Source organism: Protobothrops mucrosquamatus, unplaced genomic scaffold (genome assembly GCF_001527695.2).
Source record: "Protobothrops mucrosquamatus isolate PMUCROS unplaced genomic scaffold, P.Mucros_1.0 scaffold1995, whole genome shotgun sequence".
Lineage (NCBI taxonomy): Eukaryota > Metazoa > Chordata > Lepidosauria > Squamata > Viperidae > Protobothrops > Protobothrops mucrosquamatus.
Window position 1 is genome coordinate 163,380 of NW_015388110.1, and position 24,422 is coordinate 187,801.

At 35.1% G+C, this 24,422-nt stretch overlaps 1 protein-coding gene across 2 annotated transcripts in view; it reads left to right on the forward strand.

Annotated features, from left to right (window-relative positions):
• The window catches only part of NTRK2 (neurotrophic receptor tyrosine kinase 2), a 183,285-nt gene that overhangs the window by 50,574 nt on the left and 108,289 nt on the right, over positions 1 to 24,422 (forward strand). The window contains exons 9-11 of one of the 2 annotated variants that reach the window (XM_015823806.1): positions 2,585 to 2,617; positions 7,669 to 7,772; positions 8,644 to 8,743. In XM_015823806.1, the coding sequence (XP_015679292.1) occupies positions 2,585 to 2,617; positions 7,669 to 7,772; positions 8,644 to 8,743 (237 nt within the window). Of the gene's footprint in view, positions 1 to 232; positions 239 to 2,584; positions 2,618 to 7,668; positions 7,773 to 8,643; positions 8,744 to 24,422 lie in introns of both variants that reach the window. The other variant, XM_029285647.1, reaches the window with a different exon arrangement.

A 24,422-nucleotide genomic window follows, 5' to 3' on the forward strand; every position in this document is an offset into this window, starting at 1 on the left:
AGCTCATGTGAGAATTCCTCATAGGCACATAACATATATTATGGTATGCATTTATTTTCTCTAGTGATTAGTAAAATGATCAAGAAATAATTAAAAGAGTACAAATAAAAAGGATGCCACCTGCATGAGTTGAAACGGGTGCAAAGTAGGGGTGAATACAAAGCAAGAAATTGTGTTCTTGGCTCAGAAACAAACAGTCCCACTCAGAACATATCTCTTAAGGATATTTGAGTGGATCGTCTTCTGACAAACAGAAATTGAAATATTTCAAGTGTTTTGCCATCTGAACAATCTGAACCCTTTTACTCCCTCGTTTAGTGTCTTAGGTGGCATAGTAGTCTGCGTACAACCTGATGTACAGAAAAAAAATGATCAAAGAAATGATTTTTAATTTTTTCTTCAACATTATAACAATTTCCAATGCAAATTGTGTAAGCAACAGTTGTTTCAATGCCTTCTGTTGCCAGTGCTTGCACAACAGCCACAGAACTGATCTCAGCAAAAGAGTGGCACCAGTAGATGAATTTCAGCACAACCCATTTATCATGTTGTAACAGCAAAATATATGTTTTTTTCTTACATAATATTTTTGTAAAGCTCCACATAAAACTAAAGCAACATAGTGCTCGCATTTGGCAGTGTGAAAGCTGAAAAGCAGAACAATATTATCTGTACAACATATACATGAGGCAGATTTCTACACTTGGCAGTGTGCCTAAAAAAGAAAACATAACAAATTACACATTGGGCAGCTACATAACTTAAAACTCAACTTCAATTTCTTCACAGCAAAGAATGTAAAACAATAGGAAATTTAGCTATGGGGAAATGAGAAGTCTTTTTTTTTCTATGTCTAGTTGGTTGACCTTTCCAAATGTCCTCAGTTGAACAGCACATAACATTAGAGGCAGTATACACTATGTAAGTTGGGTGAATTAGCGATGGGGCCTAGCCACATCATCAGTGCCAATTAATGAATGTTTTGATAAACTGTAAGTGCCTGGTGATAGTCTGGAGGGTGAGGGTAGGGTTTGATATTCAATCACCCTCTTTTGGGTAGTTGGAAAGTCCAATAACCAATATGTACATGTATCAGGAAAATGATATGCACTGTGTACCAACATGTTACAATAATTTAATTGAATTCTCCTCAAATAAAGAACTACTTCTTATTTGGGAGCTGTTTGGAGGAATAGAGGGAACTAGATGTGGAAGTATAATTAAAGGTAAATGAAAAACACAAGAGGGAGAGGAATCTCTCTCATACTTTTTTCCTTTCCTCTTAACCTCTTGCTTAACTAATTACTTAACCTACATAGTATTATTAACTTTAGAGCATAAGACGGAAGAACAATTGTCTAGGCATGCAACAATATATTCACCTATAAATTTCAATCTCAAAAATCTGACTACAGTCTTTAACTTCTCTCTCCATTCCAGGAGCAACATTCCAAAATGGCTTCAAATCTTTTGAGCATGTGACTTTCACTCTATCTTAACCTCTCCTTAAGTAGCTGTGCCTATTATTTTATTATTATGCACTTTCCAAGTCTATATATATGTTAAGGAATTTAAAAACAAAAACAACCCAAATGTGATATGTTGGAACATTCAAAATTTTTCCAAGCTCTGAACAAAGCACTAGAATATGGTGTGGCTTTTTTTCAGAACTTGGAGTGTTCCAAGCTAGGATACATCTCTAATGCAAACACATTACATGTTTGGATTTATTTGTTCATCAGATAATTGGGAGTGCAGTGGGGAGGGGAGACAGTCTTATTAAATTAGGCTAATCTTGTAACAGTAACATTATAAAAGAAAATTGTCTTTGTTGATCTTTAGTAAAAAGTGTATTTTTTCTTGATGTTGATTTATGGACTGAAAATCTTTTATTTTCAAGATTAACACTTAAATTTCTACAGCAGATTTCAAATGAATGACCTTTTTTAAAAAAAAAAGTGTAATGTATGACACATGTTTAGTATCACAACCTTCCCTAACATGGTATCTTCCTAAATATATTGTACTGTAGCTGTCAGATTTTATTAATTGTGAATTATGGAAATTGTATTGCAACATACATGGAAGGAACTAAGTAAGGGAAGTCTGCATTAAGGATTGGAGTGGAACTATTCAGACTATTGTATTATTTTCTTTCTTTCAGAAAATATTGTTTCATAATTATAGATATAAATGATCCCAATTAAAATCTGAATTCTAATTTTATGAACATTGTTGAATTAGTATATTATCAAAGTGAAATACAATTGTGCCAAACAATGGAGTAAATCTTTTCTCTATACTACAGTCATCCTTCATGCACTCAGTTCCATCCTGGAGAACAGGATGTCATTCCAGATCTGAGGTCATGCAAAGGCTGCAGTAAGAAGAAGTAATGCTATGTATAAAAGGGATCACTTTTGATTTGGAATTTTGCTCCCATGGCCAGGAAATTTTAGAATTAATCATTTGCTTCTGGCAATGGTAAGGTCAGTGCTACATTAAATATAAAGTAAATGTAAATGTGATGCAATTACACATGTTGTTTCGCTATGATATATTTCTTTTTCTTTCTGTTCTATAGGTAGTCCGTTCTATGATCATCCTGGTTACATTGGTATATTTTCCTTTTCTATTATACATATATATATATATGTAGATATATATAAACATGTAGTAATTAAATGTTTGAAAGAGAAGATAGATATTATACTCCGATATGATTTGCATGCTGTTTAAATATCACTAGAAATGTTTATGATGGGCATGATTCAGCCACGGTTAACATTTTTAGTGTCAATACTTTGAACTTTGGAAATGTTGACATATACTTAATTCTTTCATTAAAAATGATGTGCTATCCTGCTGACTTTTCTAAATCAGAATAATTTTACGAATGAAGGTGAATACATGTGTCCCAGGATAATGTTGCAGGATCCAATAATTTTCCTCATCATATTCATTTAAAATGTCATGTCATAACCAGTAGTTCACTTCTGAATCTTTGGCAGAAGATATGATTATGCAATAATAATAAATTCATTGTGATACAATAGTAAAAAAAATCCCCATTCCAGTTTCTTAGGTCTTCATAGAAAGATTATGCAATTTTTAAATTTCTTTATATTTTGATCAATCTTGACAATGTCTCTTGTTTTACTTTTGAGATCTTAGTGCCTCTCATTCTAAAGAGAAAACATATTGAATTAATATGAGATAATCCATTTTTATTTGTTGTTACTAATTTCAGTTCACAATGTGGAACAAAAGTTGTACAATGTGATATATCCAGTGTTATTGATAAATCAGAAATTAGTTTATTTCTCAGAGTTTAAATTTCAAGGTGCTTTGAATTTTCAGCTTTTTATACAAATTTTGTCTGCTAACTTTATCATAATTTCCTATATATAAAGAAAGTTAAGGCTTCAATCCTATACATATCTATCTGTAAGTAGGGCTTTTTAAAGATATGGAGTAAACTTCACTGCCTGAGAAATGGCAGGAATATCTAAGCTAATGGAATTGTTATTTTAAAGAACACTAAATAGTTCTCAATTAGCTTTGGAATCCATAATTTTATTTGCTTGATTTGTGAGATACAGACTTAATTGACACATCATTGGACTGGGACTGTTTCATAAGATCAATAAACTATTTTTTTTCTCACATGCTCAAATACTAATAATATGTAGGACTCGCATACTAATTAAAATTATTTACAATGCAGTGATATTTAAAATTCTATATTTTTGTATAATTGCATTCATCCTTGAAAGTCCATCTTAAACAATGTTTCTATACACCCTTGTATCTGCTGCCAAAGTAGGAAAGCTGCCCAATCCTGATAAATAAATCGATATTTTTAATTGTGAATCAGTCAGCATAAATGTTAAAGGAATATGGCTTTATTCCATATCATTAAAATTGTATATATTGAATTATAAATGATTCATGGAAAGATTAAAAAGTTATAAACAAAAGGAATAGACAACAAAACTACTGTAATATGGAACTCTTTCTGTTCCGGATTTCAGCCATGCATTCTTTTCTCCCTATTCTCTATCTTCATTTCTTACCCCCTTCTCCACCCCTTTAATATTAGTTAGCATTCCAGGGCCATTGAATAAAGGACCATACGTTGTTTTGCTTCCTCCCTGTCTTTCCTTAGTGCTAAAATCAATTTGTTCTATAATATTGTTGGAAAGTGATGGATACCAATAGAAATTGTGCTTTCTAACAGAAAATAGCCCTCATCTGAAATAGATTTTAGTAAGACCTTTAATATATCCTCCCCAATTAAGCCTAGCAGCACTGCATTTATATCAACCATTGCTCTCTCTTACAATTATCTTCATAGCACAGCATCAGAAAATCCCTTTTCCCCCTTGGCTGGGTGCATTTTGCAATCATCACACAATGGAGTTGTGGTGGCACTAGGTATGTGAAGGGATCTCGTGCATATTGGACTCCCTAGACAACAAATGTTGGACAAATCCAGGAAACAGTTGCATTTTCTTTCCTCCCGTGAAGCAACTGAATATATTTTTTACTCTAGTGGAATGTAAATTTGACCAATAAGTAATTATCCTTTAAGATGGCAAAACTTCATTAAATTCAGTGCTAGAATTCTAATTTAAATAAGAGAAAACAAAATATACACTGTTTTGGTTCTTTAGCTCTGAACCTTTATGGTTTTAAATATTTTAACAGCCCAGGAAATGTCATATTTGGGGCAGTTTATAAGTTCCTTTAATGATTAAAATAGATTATAGAAGCAATGCACATTAAAATACTGTTCAAGATTTTATATTTCTATATACTTGGTATTTTTATATTATTTAGTATGGTGAAACATGTTTTCAGATTGTTTATACAAAAATTAGAAAAGACTTAAACTGAAATCTAAAGTTCTCATCTTAGAAGAGGAGAGGAAAAGGGAGAGTGGTTGGGTTTATAGAGGGCTAATATCACACTTAATCCTGATTTAGATAGCAGTTCAGTTAGTTTCACCGACTTCTTTTTCTTCCTCCTTCCCACCCTCTCCCCAGGCTGTCAAATGTAATATTAAAATAATTGCCAGCAACACAAATCAACTTGCTAAAAGATAAATGATAGGGAAGAAGATATTTCAGAAAAGTCAAAACGTTTTATATAGTTTGGGAAAAGAATGACATTACTTAAAGTGATTCTCTAATAATAAGACAAAGAATCTGTACGAGTAAAATTATTATTTTTGCTTGCTCAATTTCTAGTCTTAGATCTGGAAACATCATTCTCTCCCACCCCAAAAGTCATTAAAATTATATAAAAGAATGAATTCAAGCTGTATAATTTTCAATGCATTAACAGAAAACATTTTGCACCACTTGATACAACGGGAAACTAAATATTCCTTTAAATGTTTATATAATTGCACCGAACATTATGATTATTTATTTTTAGTTTTCAAAATTGACTCAATCCATATGATCAGATATTTCTGTTTGCCCTTTATATTTTAGGTTCGTATAAAGTAATGTAACCATTTCCTACTTGTGCCATTCATTTATAACTCCTGTAATTTCTAAGAAGACACTTATTTGGAGAAAACCTATATACAAGTAGTTGTTGACTTACAACAGTTCGTTTAGTGACTGTTCAAAGTTACAATGGCACTGAAAAAAGTGACATGACCATTTTTCACACTTATGACCAATGCAGCTTCCCTATAATCATGTGATCAAAATTCAGGACTCACATTTATGACGGTTGCAGTGTCCCGGGGTCAAGTGATCACCTTTTGCCACCTTCTGACTAGCAAAGTCAATGGGGAAGCCAGATTCACTTAACAACTATGTTACTAACTTAACTGCTGCAGTGATTCAGTTAACAAATGTAGCAAGAAGAGTCGTAAAAATGGGGCAAAACTCACAACAAATTTCTCACTTAGCAACATAGGTTTTGGGCTGTATTAAGAAATGATAAAGAATGGAAGTTTGATGTGACAATAACCTCACTCTTGCTTTTGAATTTTATGACTTTCTTGAATCTTGAGAGGAATTGTGCTTGCTAATTAAGCCTGTCAGGAATACACTCTGCAAGTGGCTTTAACTGTGTTTGCATTTTTAAATTTTAAAATACATATAGGTCATGGGCTAAATTTCTGACTACTAGGTTTGGAAGGCTAGGCTGAAGGCCTTTTCCTTTTTAAAAGGAACTTCTCACCAATCTCCACTCTTAAAAAAAATCTGGTGTAGTCAGATAGGGCCGCCTGTCTAACACCTTCAGGAGCAGATTGACTTAAAAAAAAACAACCTAGTAGAGTCGATACTGGAAACCAATCCTTCTCTCCCCCTCCTCCATTTTAACACTTGGGAATCTTTACTACCAAGTAAAATTCTCCAAAATGCAAATATTGCTTTGCAGAAATAAGCCTGCAATGGCCAACAGATCTGTATAGACTCAATACATCTGGAGTCACCAGACTAGAGAAGGTTGATTTATTCTCTATACCAAGGGTCTTCAAACTTGGCCCTTTTATGACTTGTGGACTTCAACTCCCAGAATTCCTCAGCCAGCATGGCTGGCTGAGGAATTCTGGGAGTAGAAGTCCACAATTCGTAAAAGGGCCAAGTTTGAAGACCCCTGCTCTACACTGAGGGAAGAGCTAAGAAATGTTTTGTTTGGAAGATCTGTACTTTGCATGGGCCATACACTACAATCTTCTCAACTACTTGATATCCAAGTCACATCACAGAATTACAGTGAATTTTGAAGGAATCAAAACCATTCCTATTTTGATTGGATTAAATAATTAATCCTGACCTTAAATAGTTAGCATTTCTCAAAAGGCAGCATTATTCCTCACAATATTGCTATTCTGGCCCACCTAACACCAGGGAGAGACCAATCTGTGAATTTTGTTTCTCTCACGTTCTCATTTATGCAGTCTTAATTTTATTTCATCACATTTCTATATCAGTTAAAGACATTTAGAAGAAAATTAATGGGGAAATTATTGAAGAGCTTTTCAAAAAAATTATTCTTTTGTCCTTTCAGATTCCTACACGAATTAAATTGTTTTCCTATTGCATGGTATGTTAGCTGGAAGTTAGTTTTTTTGCCGGTTTGGAATGTTTCTGCATTGTGCAATAATTTAATTTTTATTGTATTAATAGATTTTATTATATCCCATCTTAAACATTCCCAGATTTACTACATTAAAAATACTCCCACAACTTTTAAAATCTTTGCATTTTGTTTGAAAATAGGTTCCTTTTTCAGATTTAAAAATATACACAGAACCCACAAACAATAGCAGGTCAGAAGCAGCAGAAAAAGCTAGGGAATTTCAGTTGTCTCAGGCAATCATGAATATTTCCACAGTTTTCTACAGGTATCTCCATTTTGTCTAGTATTCTGTCTCATAGTATATATGAGTGTAGCTTCTCTCCCTCCCTCTAAATATCTCCACATCTCTTCCGTTATTTCCCATAATCTTCATTCTGACTTCCATGCACCTACAGTCCTAAACAAGTCATATAGCAACGTGGAAAATAAGCAGATAGAATTGAACAGTGTGTTCCAAGATCTTTGCAAATTTTAATCGTATGCGTTTAGCTTTTTTAGCAGACACAAACAAAAAAACTTTACAATACTGAAAGAAAATAAATATGTTCTTTCTCTTAGAAGATTATGGAACACCAACAAATGATTTTGAAGACACTACAAATAATAGTAATCAAGTTACTTCTACGGATGTGTCAAACAAAGACAATGAAGATAGCATCACTGTAAGTATAAACATCATTTCCTGGTTTGTAATCACAATAGACTTTCTGAGTAAGAATCTAGTTGGCCTAGGATATTTTAGCTTGCAACAAGACACTATTTTGCATGTACCCTGGAGCTTTTAGCTGTCGTTTTGTAACGTGAAGGCAATTTTTTAAGGACAAGCTGATCAAATTTAGACATAGCATTATTTACATAATTTGATTCATGCATTTCAGCTGATACTAAGAAATGATGGCTCCCAAGCCACAAGAATGTAGCTTTCATTTACACTTTGAACTTGTTTTCTTTAGCATGTAAAATAAAGCATAATGCTAACTGAAAGGCTGCAGTGCACCCTGAAATAATTGAAATGACCAAAAGGTTGGCACATCATAGTTTAAAATCATGTTCACATTTCGTTCATTTAATTTTCTGCAGCATTGTGTCTTTCTCCTGAGCTTGGATTACGGTCTCCAGATGTCTATCCTTTGATTTTACTAGTAAGCTCGGAGTTCTGGTGCTTGTAGTCCAAGCACATTTAGAAGATGCCAAGTTAGAGGAGCTATGTAAAGTTCTAGTCCTGCCTTAGGCACAATGATAGCAGGATGTCCTTGGGCCAGTCACTTTCTCTCATCCCTAGAAGGGAGGCAATGGCAAAACAATTCTGAAAAATTTTGCCAAGAAAACTGCAGGGACTTGTCCGGGCAGCCTCTGATAATCAGACATGATTGAATGGAAGAAACCCCCTCCACACACCCATACTATATGTTTAAGAATGTTGCCAGTATATTATATTAATATTAATAGCAAATAATCTAATTAATATTATTAGAATAGTGAAACTTGAAAAAATTGTGCAGTTTGATTTATTGTTGCTTGTTTTATTCTTAGGTGTATGTTGTAGTGGGGATTGCTGCACTGGTGTGCACTGGCTTAGTTATTATGCTCATTATTCTCAAGTTTGGAAGACACTCTAAGTTTGGAATGAAAGGTAAGATGACTGCTTTTAATTCTTCTTTCCATACGTTTCTCTGCTGACTGTTTTATAGTTATTTAGACAATAACAGGTATACACTTCAGTTCTCTTATTCAAACAGTTATTCAAATTGTTTAAATATGTATAGGTAGCATATTTCTGTTGTACCGTTTCTGTTGAATTCAGTGATTTTTAGTAGATTGATGTATGGGATTGGTTCTGACAGAAATTAATTTACGTGCAATGTAGGTTCCACCTCACTTGATATATATTAATATATTTTGCAAGAAATATTACAGTTATTTTATTTTTGAAGAACTTTTCATATGAAGTCTGGGGATTTCAGATCGGACCTTGCCTTAACATTTCTTCAACACCTCCCCTTCTTCAATATATTTTCCTCACTGACCAACCAGAGGACCTGGCACTGACCATGTTTCTTCTCCTTGCGTTAACCAGCATTGCTTTTTATCCATGGATCCTTAAGATAAGGGCATGAAGTCCTATCATCAGTTCTAAATGACTATAATTCTGATATGATTACATTCCTCCAAAAAAGTAGGTACTGTTTATTCCTAAAATAGACTTAATTGCTATGTAAGGAAGTAGAATACAGAGTTGGAAGGGACCTTATAGGTCATCTAGTCCAACCCCCCACCCAACCCCCTGCCTAGTACTCCCACTGTAAAAGAACCAGTGTAAGTAAAGATAGGGAAGTAGCATCTATTTATATGCAAAGAATATACATGAATCTGTTTTAGGTCCTTCTTTCACCAGTTTTCTTATCATAATGAGGTGTTTTGCCTGACTTTTATGTAAAGTGAGTTATAGATAAAAAAAAAGAAAAGAAAAAAAAGCATTTTTATTCTCAAGGCTGCAATGAGATTCAAACATTCCTGTGGTGATAAAATCAGCTGAAAATCTACATTGTTGTTCATGCAAGTTCTTTACTTAAAATGGTTGTACCCAGAAGCAGAGCAGCAGTGCCTGCATGATAGATGGTCCAGTGAAAATTGGCTTTAATCCATGAACTAGAGAAGAAATTACTAAGGGAAGAGGGTGCAGAGAACAGAACAGAATAGAACAGAATAACAGAGTTGGAAGGGACCTTGGAGGTCTTCTAGTCCAACCTATACCATTTTAGATTTTAGACATCACTTCTAAAGTCAAGGTTTTCACTTAGTCAGTCAGTGGATCTTAAACTGGGGTATATTCTGGAGTAATTGCTAATTTTTAAATCGAGGACCCAATTTGGGACTGGCATTGCTAAGATGCTTGTGAAAACAATAAAGTTGGGGTTTTTTTTCTGTGTTAATGGCATTATTCAAGTCCAGGAAAAAAGGTATTTGCCTGAAACAGTTTAAAAACTACTGTTCTATGTAATTAGTATTCTTTCAGGAATCTGTAAGGATATACTATATGTAGTAAAACTGTATTTGTGCTTGTTGAAGTTAACAACATAATACTACATCTAGAAAGATATACAGTACAGTATTTTGTCCATCAAGCAGATGTAGGCTAACAAACTATTAAAGGTTAAATATTCTAAATGTTAAATATTCTGATGCAAAAATGGCATTTTGCAGAGCATAGAATCCTACTCCTTTTTCATTTTTCTTCATGGCTGATTCCTTTCCCTTCAATGCTTCGGTTTCATTTCACACCATGTCATTTTTTAGCCCATTGTGGTTACTTTGAATAAATAAAAAGAGAAATAGGGGTTTGAGTGGATGTTTCAGAAGGCAGGCTGTTGATTAGCATGTCACCTGAGCACATTCCCATTCTGTGTCTTTTTATAAATGTTCCTTGACACTCTCTGTCTCTCTGTCTCTCTGTCCCCCCCATACACACACACACACACACACAAACACATATTGCAAGTATATTTATTTGCATAGGGACGGGATCTTGGTCTCAGTGAATATGGAATTGTATGTGTGTATACATATATTTTCTTATATACATATTCTTAGAACTTTATGTTTGAAAAACAGATGGAAATGGGTGAGTGAATTGTGTCTTTTTCTTAATAAAAATGATTACGCATTTCCATCTATACTGCTTTCATTTCCACATTTTCAGTAAGCAAGGTTATAATTAAGCCTTTGCCATTGTTTCAGAAGGATTTTGAATGTGTGGGAACACATAAAAAAGGGTCTTTTCAGATCCTTAAAGCATCCCTATCTTTTTCCCAGGCTTGAATGGCTGTTTGTGAAGTTGCTTTGGAGCAGTTTTCAGAACAGCCTCATGATCCTGGAAGAAGACATGGCTGCTTTAACAATATGAAAAGAGGAGCTTGCTTAAGGTGACCAACTTTTTTACAATGAAAAGGAGGACACAAATAAATTGAAGAAAAAAATATTGTAAATAAAAACATTTTATTCATTGCAACAATAATACAGACAACTTGCATGTGCAAAGTTTGCCAGCCGGGTGTTTTGGCGCGCTCAGCAGCAATTCCTATTGGCTTTCAAAAGCCAATAGCGGGAGTAGCACAGCTCATGCAAAAGTTGAAAAAAAAACATCAAAAAAAGGTGCCAGAACGCCGTTCTGAGCTTTCTATGAGAAACAAAAGCCCTGCAGATTAGTCTCCAAATATCAAAAAGGAGGACATGTAGGAGGACACTTTTCAAGGGAGGACAGAACTTACAAAAGGAGGACTGTCCTCCCTAAAGGAGGACGGTTGGTCACCTTATGCTTGGTATATGCGCTCACTTATTCCAAAGCACCTTTTACCAAGGAATTGAACAGCTCTAGTTATACAATCATATTTATTAGGTTATATGTAATAGTTTTTTTTTAGGGTTTTCTCTGATTTGAATATAAAAATATAAAGGAAAAACATTCCTACAGCTTAATATAAACTCCTATTCTTTAGATAAAGATTTTTGTATGTCATGATTCCCTTTTTTTGTCTAATTCTAAGGTCAGTACAAGTCAGAGGTGATAATAGTTACATAGAAGGAAAAGATTTTTTAAGAAGTTGTATTTCCCAGATTTTCTATTTTCTATTTCTTAATTAGTTTTAAAAAATGACTGAAAATAAAATTTCTCTCTCCCTCTCGAATGTAATTTAGAAATGTTTTATCCTATGTTTATAGTTTTAAAGTTTTAAAAAATATGGGTTATATATTACTACACCATATGCATTAATGTATGATGATGATGATGATGATGAAGAAGAAAGTGTTTCAAGTTAACAAAAATGTAGAGTTGTGGGTTAATTTATAAGAAAGACACGTTATCTAGTTTGGGAATATTTATTTCTTGTTCAGGGTGTAAAACCTATTTAAGATAAACTTTTTAGAAAATAGAAGATACATACATTTAATTCTTCAAATGTCTAATCTTGGCATCAGAATGACTGGGAATGGTTTTTATGTGTAGGAACACCACATTTGTTTACATAATATGATGGAACCGGTGCTTCCCAGATGTATCAGTACTACAATAACCAAACTTCAAATTCAAATACAAGTTGAGATGCTTGTTCATGCTCATTGTAGACATGTTGGTGTTGGCTTTCAAGTGAAATAAATGTGCAAATATTTTTAGGATTTTCCAGACCTTAAAAATAGGTTAAAAATAGCATTATACTTTTCAGCATTATCTTATACTCTTTGATGCCATAATAAATGGTAGAAAGTACACAATTTCCATGTTCTGTTTTATTCACTTCATTTCAGAAATTGAGTTTATCTCTGCAGAGAAAAAAACACCAAAAGTAGCATACATGTACAGAGATTAGGGACTCTTCATTACCCCAAATTAGAGATTCTTTCTTAGGAAGTTTTGCTAATAAATGTATTAGGAACACTCTTGATTTAATACAGAATTCCAAATTCTGCATTAGAAGCTTAGTATGTATTTCAGCTTCAAAAAAATTCCACGAGGATCAGGGAAACAGCAGTTTCTCAAAAAAGAAAGGGGGAGGGGGCTAAGAGAACACTAAATGAAAAATGTGGAGATTTTACACAAAAAAAGAGCAAAAGCAATCATAACTGGCATTTCTTTGCCTCTTTTGGTATCTTCTATTTCAGGGAAACAGGAAGAGAAGGGAAGAAAATTATTTTTCTAAAAGGTAATCATTGCTACAGCAAAGTGCTGGAATGCTGTTTTAAATAATAATTTGATCAATGTCATAACACAGATTTTTTTTACCAAGAAATGTAAAAAAAGATACAGTAAAGATACATTTACTAGTATTTGTCTCCAATGAAAAACATATATATTTTTTCAGAAACCATAGCTATTATTGAATTGAATTCAAAACACAAAAGTATTTTCATTATTTTAATTGTACACAGCTAAGTAATTGGTATTCATTTCTAGCTGCATTCTGTGTTATACTTCAAAATATTTTTTGCTTTCTAACTGTTGCAAAGAGAGCCGTGATTCATTAAGAGAAGTTACAGTACAAGCTAGTAGTTTCATATTACTATAGGAAGGCAGGAATTGAACACCACGTATAGTAAGAAATACTCACTGCTGTCAATAGCAATACATTCTCCTTAGAGCAGAGGTTAAATGAATATGGACAGCCTCTATTTATTAAAATATTGATGATGTACCAATGAGTCAGTCATAATGTTTTTTCTGGATGGTAGAGAAAATGCTAAGTCTTTTACCCAATTACTTTTAATGCCGTGCTACATTTATACTATCTTGCATTCCATAATAATCCCATAACACAGTAAAAGTTTCCGTCCCCTATGAAAGCAAGTTTTAATCCTTCACGTGCTATCATTCCATTGAATAACACTGCTTGGTGGGCATCATACATATTTCCTTTCTAATATGGATACCAGTGGCCTATCTTAGATGCGTACGCATGCACACACTTACGCATGTTCATTTGCAAAGGCTTTTACTCAGTGTAACTATAAGTAGTGGCAGGCAAGATGTGTATGCAGTTGCATGCATAGTTTTGAACAGTCCCAACTCTAAAAATTTCTCTGTAAGGAAGTTTTCAATAACTAGGTCTGAAGCAATTGGCAGAAGCATTTTAGGGGTATGGTCCAAAGATCTCAGTATGATGGGTAGGTTGTCGGCTGGTCCAGATTCAAAGGAACAGTTTTGATATTCAAGGTGCAAAGAGGCAGAGATTCCGGCAAACAGAGCAGTTGTTCCCAACAAGAGTTTGTTTGCTAGGAGTGGCTCTAAAATAGTCCCCCCCCCCACACACACCAGGTGCATACAATCACTGCAAGGAATGCCCTTCCCTTAGTCTTCCTTCTGCTCTTCACTCAGCCCTACGAGTCTTAGTGCTGAGAGATGGTCCTGGATCAGGCCCCACATCCTAATGTTCCCAGCTGCTTCAAATGCTCTTTAGCCTTGCTGCCATCTGAGTGTCCTCTAAAGTGACCCCACCCCAGAGTAAGAGCTGGCCCTGATACCCAAGGGGTGGTCCCTGTTTTTCTAGAAACTTTAGCTCAAGCTCTTCAGCTTCCTTTTATAAAGACATATTTTTATAGTAAATAAAAAGATCCAAGCAATTTAATGTTAAACGTAAATGGCTCATAGTATTTTGATTTAATACAGTTACAAATTGCCCATAATAAATATAACACTGTCCTTGGGGGAAACCCTTTATTCCCTTTATTCAGCCATTATTGCTGACATGATTGTAAATGGTTTTCATAGATAAAAAAATAAGTGATTTCAGAGTAGTTATACTGAAAAGTACAATCCAAAAAAACCCCAACTTTTAAAATGTTGAATAAAGATGGTCTGAGTTAAGAAAGGCATGCATACAGATATTTTGAAAGAATTCTAAGAGAACTTGCATTTTCTTTTTTCAAAGATAAATTAAGTTCAAAGTACCTAGTTGTAATTCATTAATGATTCAGAATGGTTGGTTTCCAATTTCACTGTTCCAGTCACTAGACAAATTTCTGTGCCAAGGTCACTGTTTTCACCTTTTCTTCCTTTTTCTGAAAGATCCCTTTTCTGCTCCAGTCCATCTTCTCTGACATTTTGGAAGCATTTAAATATGGAACAGAAATAAAGAGGATTTTTTTATTTTGAGTAAAGAACAAATAGAGCTATTTTTATTAAAATAATCAGTTAGTACAAGTTTTGAATGGAAATTCTCTTTTCTGCCTGGAGTGAGAAAAAAAAACTTAACTTAAATCATTCATATAGAGCAGGGGTGTCAAACTGGCGCCCCTTGGGCCGAATGCGTCATGCGCAGGCCACACCCACCCCGGCTCCGCAAAGGCAAAAAACATCATCATACGTCATGTGACGCGATCGAGATTGACACCTGTGATATAGAGAATAGATAATTGAGATTTGGGCCAGGTGCAATTAGCCAGATTTGTCATAAATTGATTGGAAAAATTTAAGCTTGGCAGCTAGGTGGTAAGAGGAGCTGGAATTAACTTAGAACTTTTGGTTAATGAAATTGTATGTCCATTAGCTACATATTATCTGTTTTCAGATGAAAGACATTTTGCAAGCATAAATTATTTGAACAGCTTTGAATTTTTTTATTTAAAAAAATAACGTTAAACTTGGGCTGCTTACACATATGATGCGGAAGTTAGATTTTTTTTAATTATAATGGACCAAATTATAACAAGGAATCCTAATTTTATTTTTGTTTTAAAATCAGTAGCTAAATCAGTTTGTTTTTCATGCAGCATCCACCAATCTTCTGATATGTGAAGTCAAATGCATTAACATTTAAGTGTAAAACCTGACTTTTGAAAACATAAAAGCAGTAGGTGTTTGGCTCCAATGAAAGCTACCATACATTTTTTCAAGTTTATTAAGAAGCTACTGAAGCAACTTCTTCAGAGTTGTTACATGTGCATGATAGCAGTAGCAATAGCACTTAGTCTTATATGCCACTCCATAGTGCTTTTCACACTTTCTGAGTGGTTTACAAATGTCAGCATATTGCCCCTAATAATCTGGGCCCTCATTTTACCGGCCTCCGAAGGATGGAAGGCTGAGTCAACCTTGAGCCGGTCAGGATCGAACTCCTGGCAGTGGGCAGAGTTAGCCTGCAATACTACATTCTAACCACTGCGTCACCAAGGCTCCTACAGTTTCTGTCTGGATTTCTCCAAGACTGTTCTCTCTCTTTAGAAATTCAACAAGCAATCAGAAGTTAAGAACAGGAGAGCAAAAGGCCAGACTTGGATGGGCATTTTGCTTTTATAAAAAAGTTAATAAAAAGGAAATAAATTACTGTAGAATCAAGGAGTCAGTCTTTTAACAGGGCTTCAATCTTAAGAGATTTAAATTTAAGAGATTTAAATCTTAAATTTCTATTTATGTGGCATTGTCATTGATGGAAAGCACCTGCACCAAGATTTACTAGCTTTCCTGTATGATCTCAGGTGGTTTGCTTGTCTTAGCCCCAAAATTTTCTGTTTCAAAATTTTGTTTGTATTCTTTTTAAAAATCTATAACCAGTACCTATGCTATAAAGCAGGGGTCCCCAACCTTTTGGGCACCAGGGACCGGTTCCATGGAGAAAGGTTTTTCCATGGACTGGAGAGTACGTGGTTGTGTGTGCTGCCTGCATCCCACAGATGGGGCTTTGCTTGTTTGTGCGGACTGGTTGCTGGCATACCGCAGTCCGGTACCGGTCCTGGACCGGGGGTTGGGGACCCCTGCTATAAAGGGCTTTATAACTAGCATTGGAATGGCAAAATTCTTGGTGCTCTCTAAACCTTGTTGTTTACTTGCAAACATTTCATTACCCAATTAGATACCATAATCCACATCAGTGTGGGATTTGCTGCCTATATATATATCTGCTTGCCCCCCTTACATTCTTGCTGAAGGATAAACTGCCTTAAACACATTTTCCCCCATCTTCTTTATCTTCCCAGACTTGTTAACCCCTCCCTTGCCCCCAATCCTGTTCATGCTTACTTACTGGAAATCTCATCCCTTTCATCAGGTTATTGCAGGATCCTCCTGGCACTGAAAACAAGAGGCAATGTAGAAGTGTGAAATAAAGTAGAAAGCCTTTGCCCACCCAAGACAAAATTCTTTGGAGTTTCCTCTTTTGTTTCTCCTGCTGGCTGATAGGCCTGGTTCCCTTCCCCAGCCTAATAGGGCCAAGTGGAATGAAGGGCCAGGGAGTTGGGTGTTGATCATTAGGCCTGGGAATGATATTGGCTGTTGGGACTGGTCGGGCTGGAGCGGAGCTACTGCTGACAATAAAATGCTGAAAATCTATTCCACTAAAGGAGTCAGAATCAAGTTTACACGGAGCATTCCCAAAGCAGCTGACTTTGGAATTTAAATTGGAACCACCAATTAAAAAAAAAAATCAGCTGAATTTTTGACCCAAGCATACTCTCTGCTTAAACATGTGGAAAAGCCTGTCTTAACATGCTGCCTGAGTGACAGCCCGAAGATGTCATGACATTTCAGAGATGCAACTGCTGGACTTAAAACCTGACACTGTTGCATAAAGCAGGGCAGGTTTCAATTTGTCCTAAGCAAAGTTTTTGTTTCTGAGCTTAAATAATTATTTTTATCCCATCCAATCTCCCCAGCTGCAGCACAGTTAAGAATATCGGCTCATAGTCTTTTTATTCTACCCCTCTCCTTTTGTCCATAAGAGCATAGTTACATAGTTGGGTGTTCCTTCTGTACAAATAAGAACAGCTTTTTATTAGCACACTGTCCTTACTTGCAGGAGGAATATTCAGAGATCCCCTTCATCAAAACCTGCTCATACTCCAGAAAAGTGGAAAAAACGGGGAGAGACAAAAGAGATGTTATAGGCATGAACGTTTGACCTGATTTACTGACCTAATTCTGAGTCCTCTGGGATGGAAGCTGACCAATTAAAAATTTAAATAGAAATTCTAAATCATCACTCTAGAATGACAAACATAAACACTGATTTTCTGTTTAAAAACAGGATTAAAAACGGGAAAAAAGTCGTGTATGCAGATATAGAATTAAATCTGTTTGTGTGCCCAAGGGGTTGTGTACTTGTGTTCCTCAAGCAGAAGCTTCTAAACAGACTTTCACTATGTGGCAATGTGCTTGAAAAATGAGGGAATTTTCAAAAGTGGATTAGGATATGGCACAGGAACAAAAAGACTTGTTAAAATTGATTAAGGCCTTCTTCTGCCCTTGAGGTGACTTTTTTTGAATCTGAGAAGGGCTGAAAAGGAAAAGAAGGACGATAATTTTGCATTTATGGTACACATGCACTTTTAATCAATATTTAATATTGAATCAACATTATTTTTTTTTAATCAGTTCTCTTGACAGGACAAAACTAGTCATGGCATTAACTCTGTGCATGGAGTCAACATTCATGATTTTTGTAAACACCATAAGTATTGACTCAGTTTTTTAATTGGTGGTTCCAATTTAAATTCCAAAGTCAGCTGCTTTGGGAATGCTCCGTGTAAACTTGATTCTGACTCCTTTAGTGGAATAGATTTTCAGCATTTTATTGTTTGGTTAAAGCACCAGGCTACAAAGCAAGAGACCATGCGTTCAGGTCCCGCCTTAGCCATGAAAGCCAGCTGAGTGACCTTGGGCCAATCACTCTCTCTCAGCCCAATTTGCCTCATGGGGTTGTTATGGGGAAAATAGGTGGAGGAAAGGAGTATTAGGTATGTTTGCCCCTTTAAATTATTTACAAAAACAATAAAGGCAGGATATAAATACATAATAAATAAAATAAACTTGGCATTATGAGAGTGTAATTTATTTAGTTCCCTAATAGGCAACTTAGATACTACCCCAGTGGTGGCGAACCTATGGCACGGGTGCCAGAGGCGGCACTCAGAGCCCTCTCTCTGGGCACGCGTGCCATTGCCCCAGTCCTAGGTCTTCAGCTGGGTTTTATAAAACCTTTTCGCTTTAGGCCTCCGCCGCCGTGTGCAAAAAAAAAAAAAGTTCAATTAATCAGTCAATTTCAACTTCTTGCGGGGAAAAAAAAAGATCTTGCAAAGTTTGAATTGATTGATTGATTTTTTTAGTCCCACCCAGTCTGCCGTTACCACTGCAGCCATGCCTACCCAATGGGCCACACCCAGCCAATGGCCATGCCCACCCGGCACCCGACGATGCATAAGTGGGTTTTGGGTTGCAGTTTGGGCACTCGGTCTCTAAAAGATTCGCCATCACTGTACTACCCTATGTACCTCAAATGTAGCTTTCATAACAGACTTCCTCTAAAAGGTAAATGACAGCTTCTGACAGATAATTTTGATTCATTCCATGGCAGGGGGAAAAAACCCAAACATTTCATTCCAACCCCTACTTATCACATTATTGATCAGCTCCTCAAGGATTGCTATTTAATACATGTGTATAAATTACATAGTTTAAGATCTAATTTACATCATATCTCAATTGGCAGTCACATGCTACTACATTGTTCCATATTGCTATGAACACAAAGAAAGAGTCATCTATAATATTTATTTATTGACATGTGTAATTTTATTTTATGTATCATATGCTTTATTTCCATCGTATCTATTTACCATCTTTTCTCTGAAAACATATTTTTAATATTCTAATTTTATCCAGACCCTTAATCTGTCTATACGTTTCTAAGATCAAAATCTTATTTAACTTTTTCCTATTTATTTCAGATTCTTTAAATTCTAAGGTTATGATTAAAACTTTCTTCCATTCATGATTGAAGGCAGACTCACCTGGCCCTTTCCAACTTGTCATTCTGAAGGTCTCTGATAACTTAAAATTAATTAATGGGTAAATTTCATAAGTGTTTAGAAAGTAAGGTATGTGAACTTAGTGTCCTTTAAAAGGCTCCACTTTGGTTGCAAGCAAGACAGCTAATCTTACTCTCCCCAGTGTTCAGACTTATCAAAATCACTGTCCTGTGGTCTCCTTGCAAGGAGCAGCTGTCTGGAGCACATGTGAGTGGAAGATAAAAATTAATACAGATTAATACAAAGCAAGTAAGAAAAAAGAAAATAGCTATAAGTGCAGGAAAGGAAAAAAGTAAAATAAAGAAAAATATAAAAAGATGTGACTTCCGTTCTTATTTACAGCAGTTATAAACACAATTTTAAATTTACCATTTTTTCTAAAATTAAAGTATAACTTTCTTCTTTTTATAATCTATCTTATCTAATCACCAATTCCTTAAATCAGGGGTCCCCAACCCCTGGTCCGTGGACCAGTACCGGGCTGCGGCATGCCAGCAACTGGTCCGCACAAACAAGCAAAGCCCCATCTGTGGGATGCAGGCAGCACACAAAACCACACACTATCTGGTCCATGGAAAAACCTCTCTCCATGGAACCAGTCCCTGGTGCTCAAAAGGTTGGGGACCTCTGCCTTAAATCACGTTCATTTTTTCTTTTACACCAAAAGTACATAAAGAGTTTCCAGTAAGATATTGTCTTTTCTGTAATCAAAGAAGTAAATTTGGCCAGCTCAGAAAATTCCATTATCTTCACCAATCACTCTGTAATTGTGGGTATTGCCACATTTTTCCATCTTTGTGCATACAACAATCTTGCCACAGTTATCATGCAGAAAAACCAAGCCCCATGACTAGAAGGGATTTTTTTTGGGGAAATGTACATAAATATAGCTTTAAAGCCTATTTAGTCTATATTTATTTGCTTTGCAGATTTATTGAACAACACAATAGGAATTGAGTATATAGTTAAAACCATAAAATCCCAAACAAACATATATAAGAAACACCAGGAGAATTGCATCAGTAAATTCCCTTTTATTTTAAATATCCTTTCATATATATCAGCATACAAGAGTGTTGAGAAAGGTTTTTAAGTATCCAGCAGTCTGACACTATTGAAGAGTGGTAGGTTTGCACCTATTACTCTGATTATATGTTTGCAGAAGTTCAAGGAAAGCTAAAAAGGAGCCTGGCCTGCAGCTTATTTCAGCAACTAAAGGATATGTGATCTTGCTCAATGATTCACTTAATCTCCCTGTGCATTGATTAAACATTTGCAAAAGCAAGCTAGTCATTAGGAATTGTCTAAAGTTACTCAGTAAAGGCTCCATATTAGATTTACACCTGTTACTTGGGCCTGACTATCAATGTGAGATAAGAAAATAATCCAGAGTTTTTAAACTATTCTTTTTTTGTTGTTCTTCCTTGTCATTCCCATGTTCAATAGAGGCTAGCATATAAAAAGAAAGTGCAAATTTAAGTATTTGTCTTAGCTATGGGTGATTACAAAATACATGCAGTTAAGAAAAGAAGAAAAAATTGAATGTATGTTGCAAGCCGTATAAAATAGTAGTAGACTTTGAATATTTTCATTGTAAGATGTTGATTTATTGACTCCAACATTATTGGTTCTTCATAAAATTTTATATAAAAATGCTCCAAGTTATCTATGCCATGTCTGTATTTTGCTGATGACATAAAATATTAATACATTCTTGCCTAGAAAATGGTTTTCAGAAACAAGTAAGCATGTTCTTTTCTTTTCGGTAAACAAAATAAGTAAAATCATGTACAAAGTATAAAGTAGCAATAAACAACATTACTGCCTAAAATAATCTGGTAGTTCCAAATAACAAATGAAAAGGACCAATTGTTTGTTTTTGTCCAGTTCTGAACAGTTCGATAATTGGGGAGGAATATCGCTGCATTTCTTTCTTCCTTACTTCTCTCCCTCTTTCTCTTCCTTTTAATTTACCAGCAATCTTTTTTTTAAATCTCTCAATAAATTATTACTCATGTGAGGGTCTTAATCATTTCCAAATTACTGTATGTGAAAGCAAAGTTTATATTTATATATATATATATTTAAAATAGTTCTAGTGGTAATCAGCATTGAATAACATACACACACACATGCACAGGTAACACATACTTGGAACTACCATGGTGTGGTCTCCCCTAACTTTATTTATTTGAGATGAAATGCACTACAACATTCATTGTATTTTTAGCAAGGATGGTGGCATTCTAAAATACCTGAAAGGTATCTGGCTGAGGATGCTACCTTTCACAGGAAAAAACACTTTTTCCTTCAGAATAACTCATTGTTTTGTTGTCTAGTTTTCTACTAGATCAGTATGTCAAACTGCCGGCCCGCGGGCCGGATGTATCATACTGAAACCGCGCCCACCCCATTGCCAGCAATGGGGAAAAAGTCGCAATATGTCGCACGACGTCTTGTGACGTTGCGAGTTTGACATGCCTGTACTAGATGATAAACTTCTCTGTACAGGATTAATTAATCAATGAGTTTACACTGACTTCTAATCTTCAAATGCTACCAAAGTGCTGCTATATAGCAGAGTGGCTGAAGCCTATCTGTTCATACCTAGTTTACTGAGAAGATTAACAGTGCCATTATATTTTATTTCACTGTGAAGTATTAACATAAAATGAATGTGGTATTATTCAGAAGCAGTTGACATTGCAGCAAGTATTATCCCTTAAAATTAATCTTTTTAATATCCTAAAGCCTTTTCCTTGAAACAGATGACTACAGAATCCTGGCAGTTGTAATTGATTGCCTTTGCTTTAAGATTATAATTTCTATGTGTGATTTAGCCAAATCCCTTTTATTCTATTTGTTTTTCTTGGCTTTTTGTGGCAAGGAATAGTGATTGTTTCAACAAAAAGGAATTTAGGCAAGCCCTATTAGAAACATGAAATCACATCTAGTAAGCTTGTTTGGTTTTGCACATATTCTGTTGCCTACAGTGAAGCAGAAAATAATCTGGCTGCCTCAGGTATTTAATTAGCAATCAGATGGAATTCAAATGAGGTAATTGCTGTTTACCCCATTATACGTGCCAATTTTTTTTTATTGATACATATAGTGTGATAAATGGAAAGACAAACAACAAACAAACTCTGTGGCAACTTCAGTTGAGAGAAATTTTCTACACGGAATCTTTCTGTGTTAGAAATCGCAAAAGTACTGCAAAAAAATATACATGTTTATAATTTGTTAAAGAACTTTGGCAGCAAAAATGCTGAAGAGAAAATTGATGCTAGTTTAAAGCACTGAGATAAGAATGGTACTCTGCTATCACAACGAAACAAGACAAATATTGTCTTACATATTTTGTTGTACATGCTGGGACTTTTCAGTGGAAATGTTGAACAAGAAAGGGTAGCAATGGTTTTTTAAGATTTTTTTTATCCTGCCTTTATTATTTTTATAATATACCTAATACCTAATGCTCTTTCCTCCTCTTGTTTTCCCCACAACAATGAGAATGATTGGCCCAAAGTTACCCAGTTGGCTTTCATGCCTAAGGCAGGACTAGAATTCCAGTCACCTGTTTCGTGGTTGGTGCCTTAACCACAAAATCAGTTGGCTCTCAGGTTTGTCATATTGCCCAAAGAGGCAGAATTGTAGCCCACAAAAAAAACAAAGATTTGCACAAAAATTGCATATGGAATTTGTAAATGTCTCTGCACAATTAGAAACATTAAGTATAATGTAACTAGAAATAAAATAAATGTTATTATAGTGAAAAAAAGCTTGGACTAGAAATCAAAGGTCCCCAACCTCGACCACCTTATGACTTTGTGGACTTCAACTCCCAGAATTCCTCAGCCAGCATGGCTGGCTGAGGAATTCTGAGAGTTAAAGTCCACAAGTCATAAAATGGCTGAGGTTGGGAACCCCTGGACTAGATAATCTGTGATTCCTGGTTGGTTTACTTCTTGATGCTCCTTTTTGAAGGGTTTCCTGCTCTCTATATGGCTCTTTATCCAGATATGAGTCGGACAGATAACCCTTAAACGGGATGGCTTCAAATAGGGTTTTAGCCACTGTGAAGCAGGATGTCTCATATATGGGAATCCCCTTAGACAGGAACTTTATTTGTAAACATTGTTCTTACATTTCAGCCATAGTCCTTCCTCAGGACAAACAAGTTCCATTTATCTTACTCAAAGTTTTTGAATGAATTGTTTCTTCTAATATATAGGGGTCCTCCGCTGCTACATTTGCAGCATACTTGAGTTTTTTCACATAATGATTTTTTACGTTCTACTACCAATATAAATCCACCCCTTTCTTTACCAATCTACTGAGCAAGTGAGCAAATTGGCTTCTGCTTCTCTGCCTGATCCCTATAATTTTCCCCTACTTAAAAAAAAAAAAAAATTATAGTGGAATGGGCTTATATAGTTGTTTCTTCCTCTCTGGCTAGTTGGGAGTAAAGCAGAACTTATACTCAGAAATGTTTTTTAGGGCTGCTTTTGCCCTAAATGTATCAGATTCAGTTGTGCATGTTATTTTATTTGTAAATTAAACCATACACATAAGTCATATTAAAATTTATTGAACTACATTTGCATTTTTTTTTCATTTATGTTTTTGACATAATATGGTATGTAAATGCATTTCAGGTTTATTTGATTTTTAAGAATTTATTTGTGTTTGGATCTTTGTGTTAATTTTTGTTAATCATTATAGCCATTATTTCTCATGTATTTGTTTTGTTTCTTTTAGGTTCTGTTTTGTTTCATAAGATTCCACTGGATGAATAAATGAAATAAAGAAAAAAGAGGGCTGTTGAGCATGTTTTTTGAACTTCTGTGCTGCACATTAGGCAGTTTATTGTTTTGTCAATTGCTACACTCCTTGGACCTGTCTAATAGAGTTGGGTTATATTTGAAGGATGCAAAATTTTGGCAACTTCACCACAAATTCAGCCCTAGGCAGCTATAAAACTCAAGAAAGCACAAACATGAACAATTCTGTTACATTAA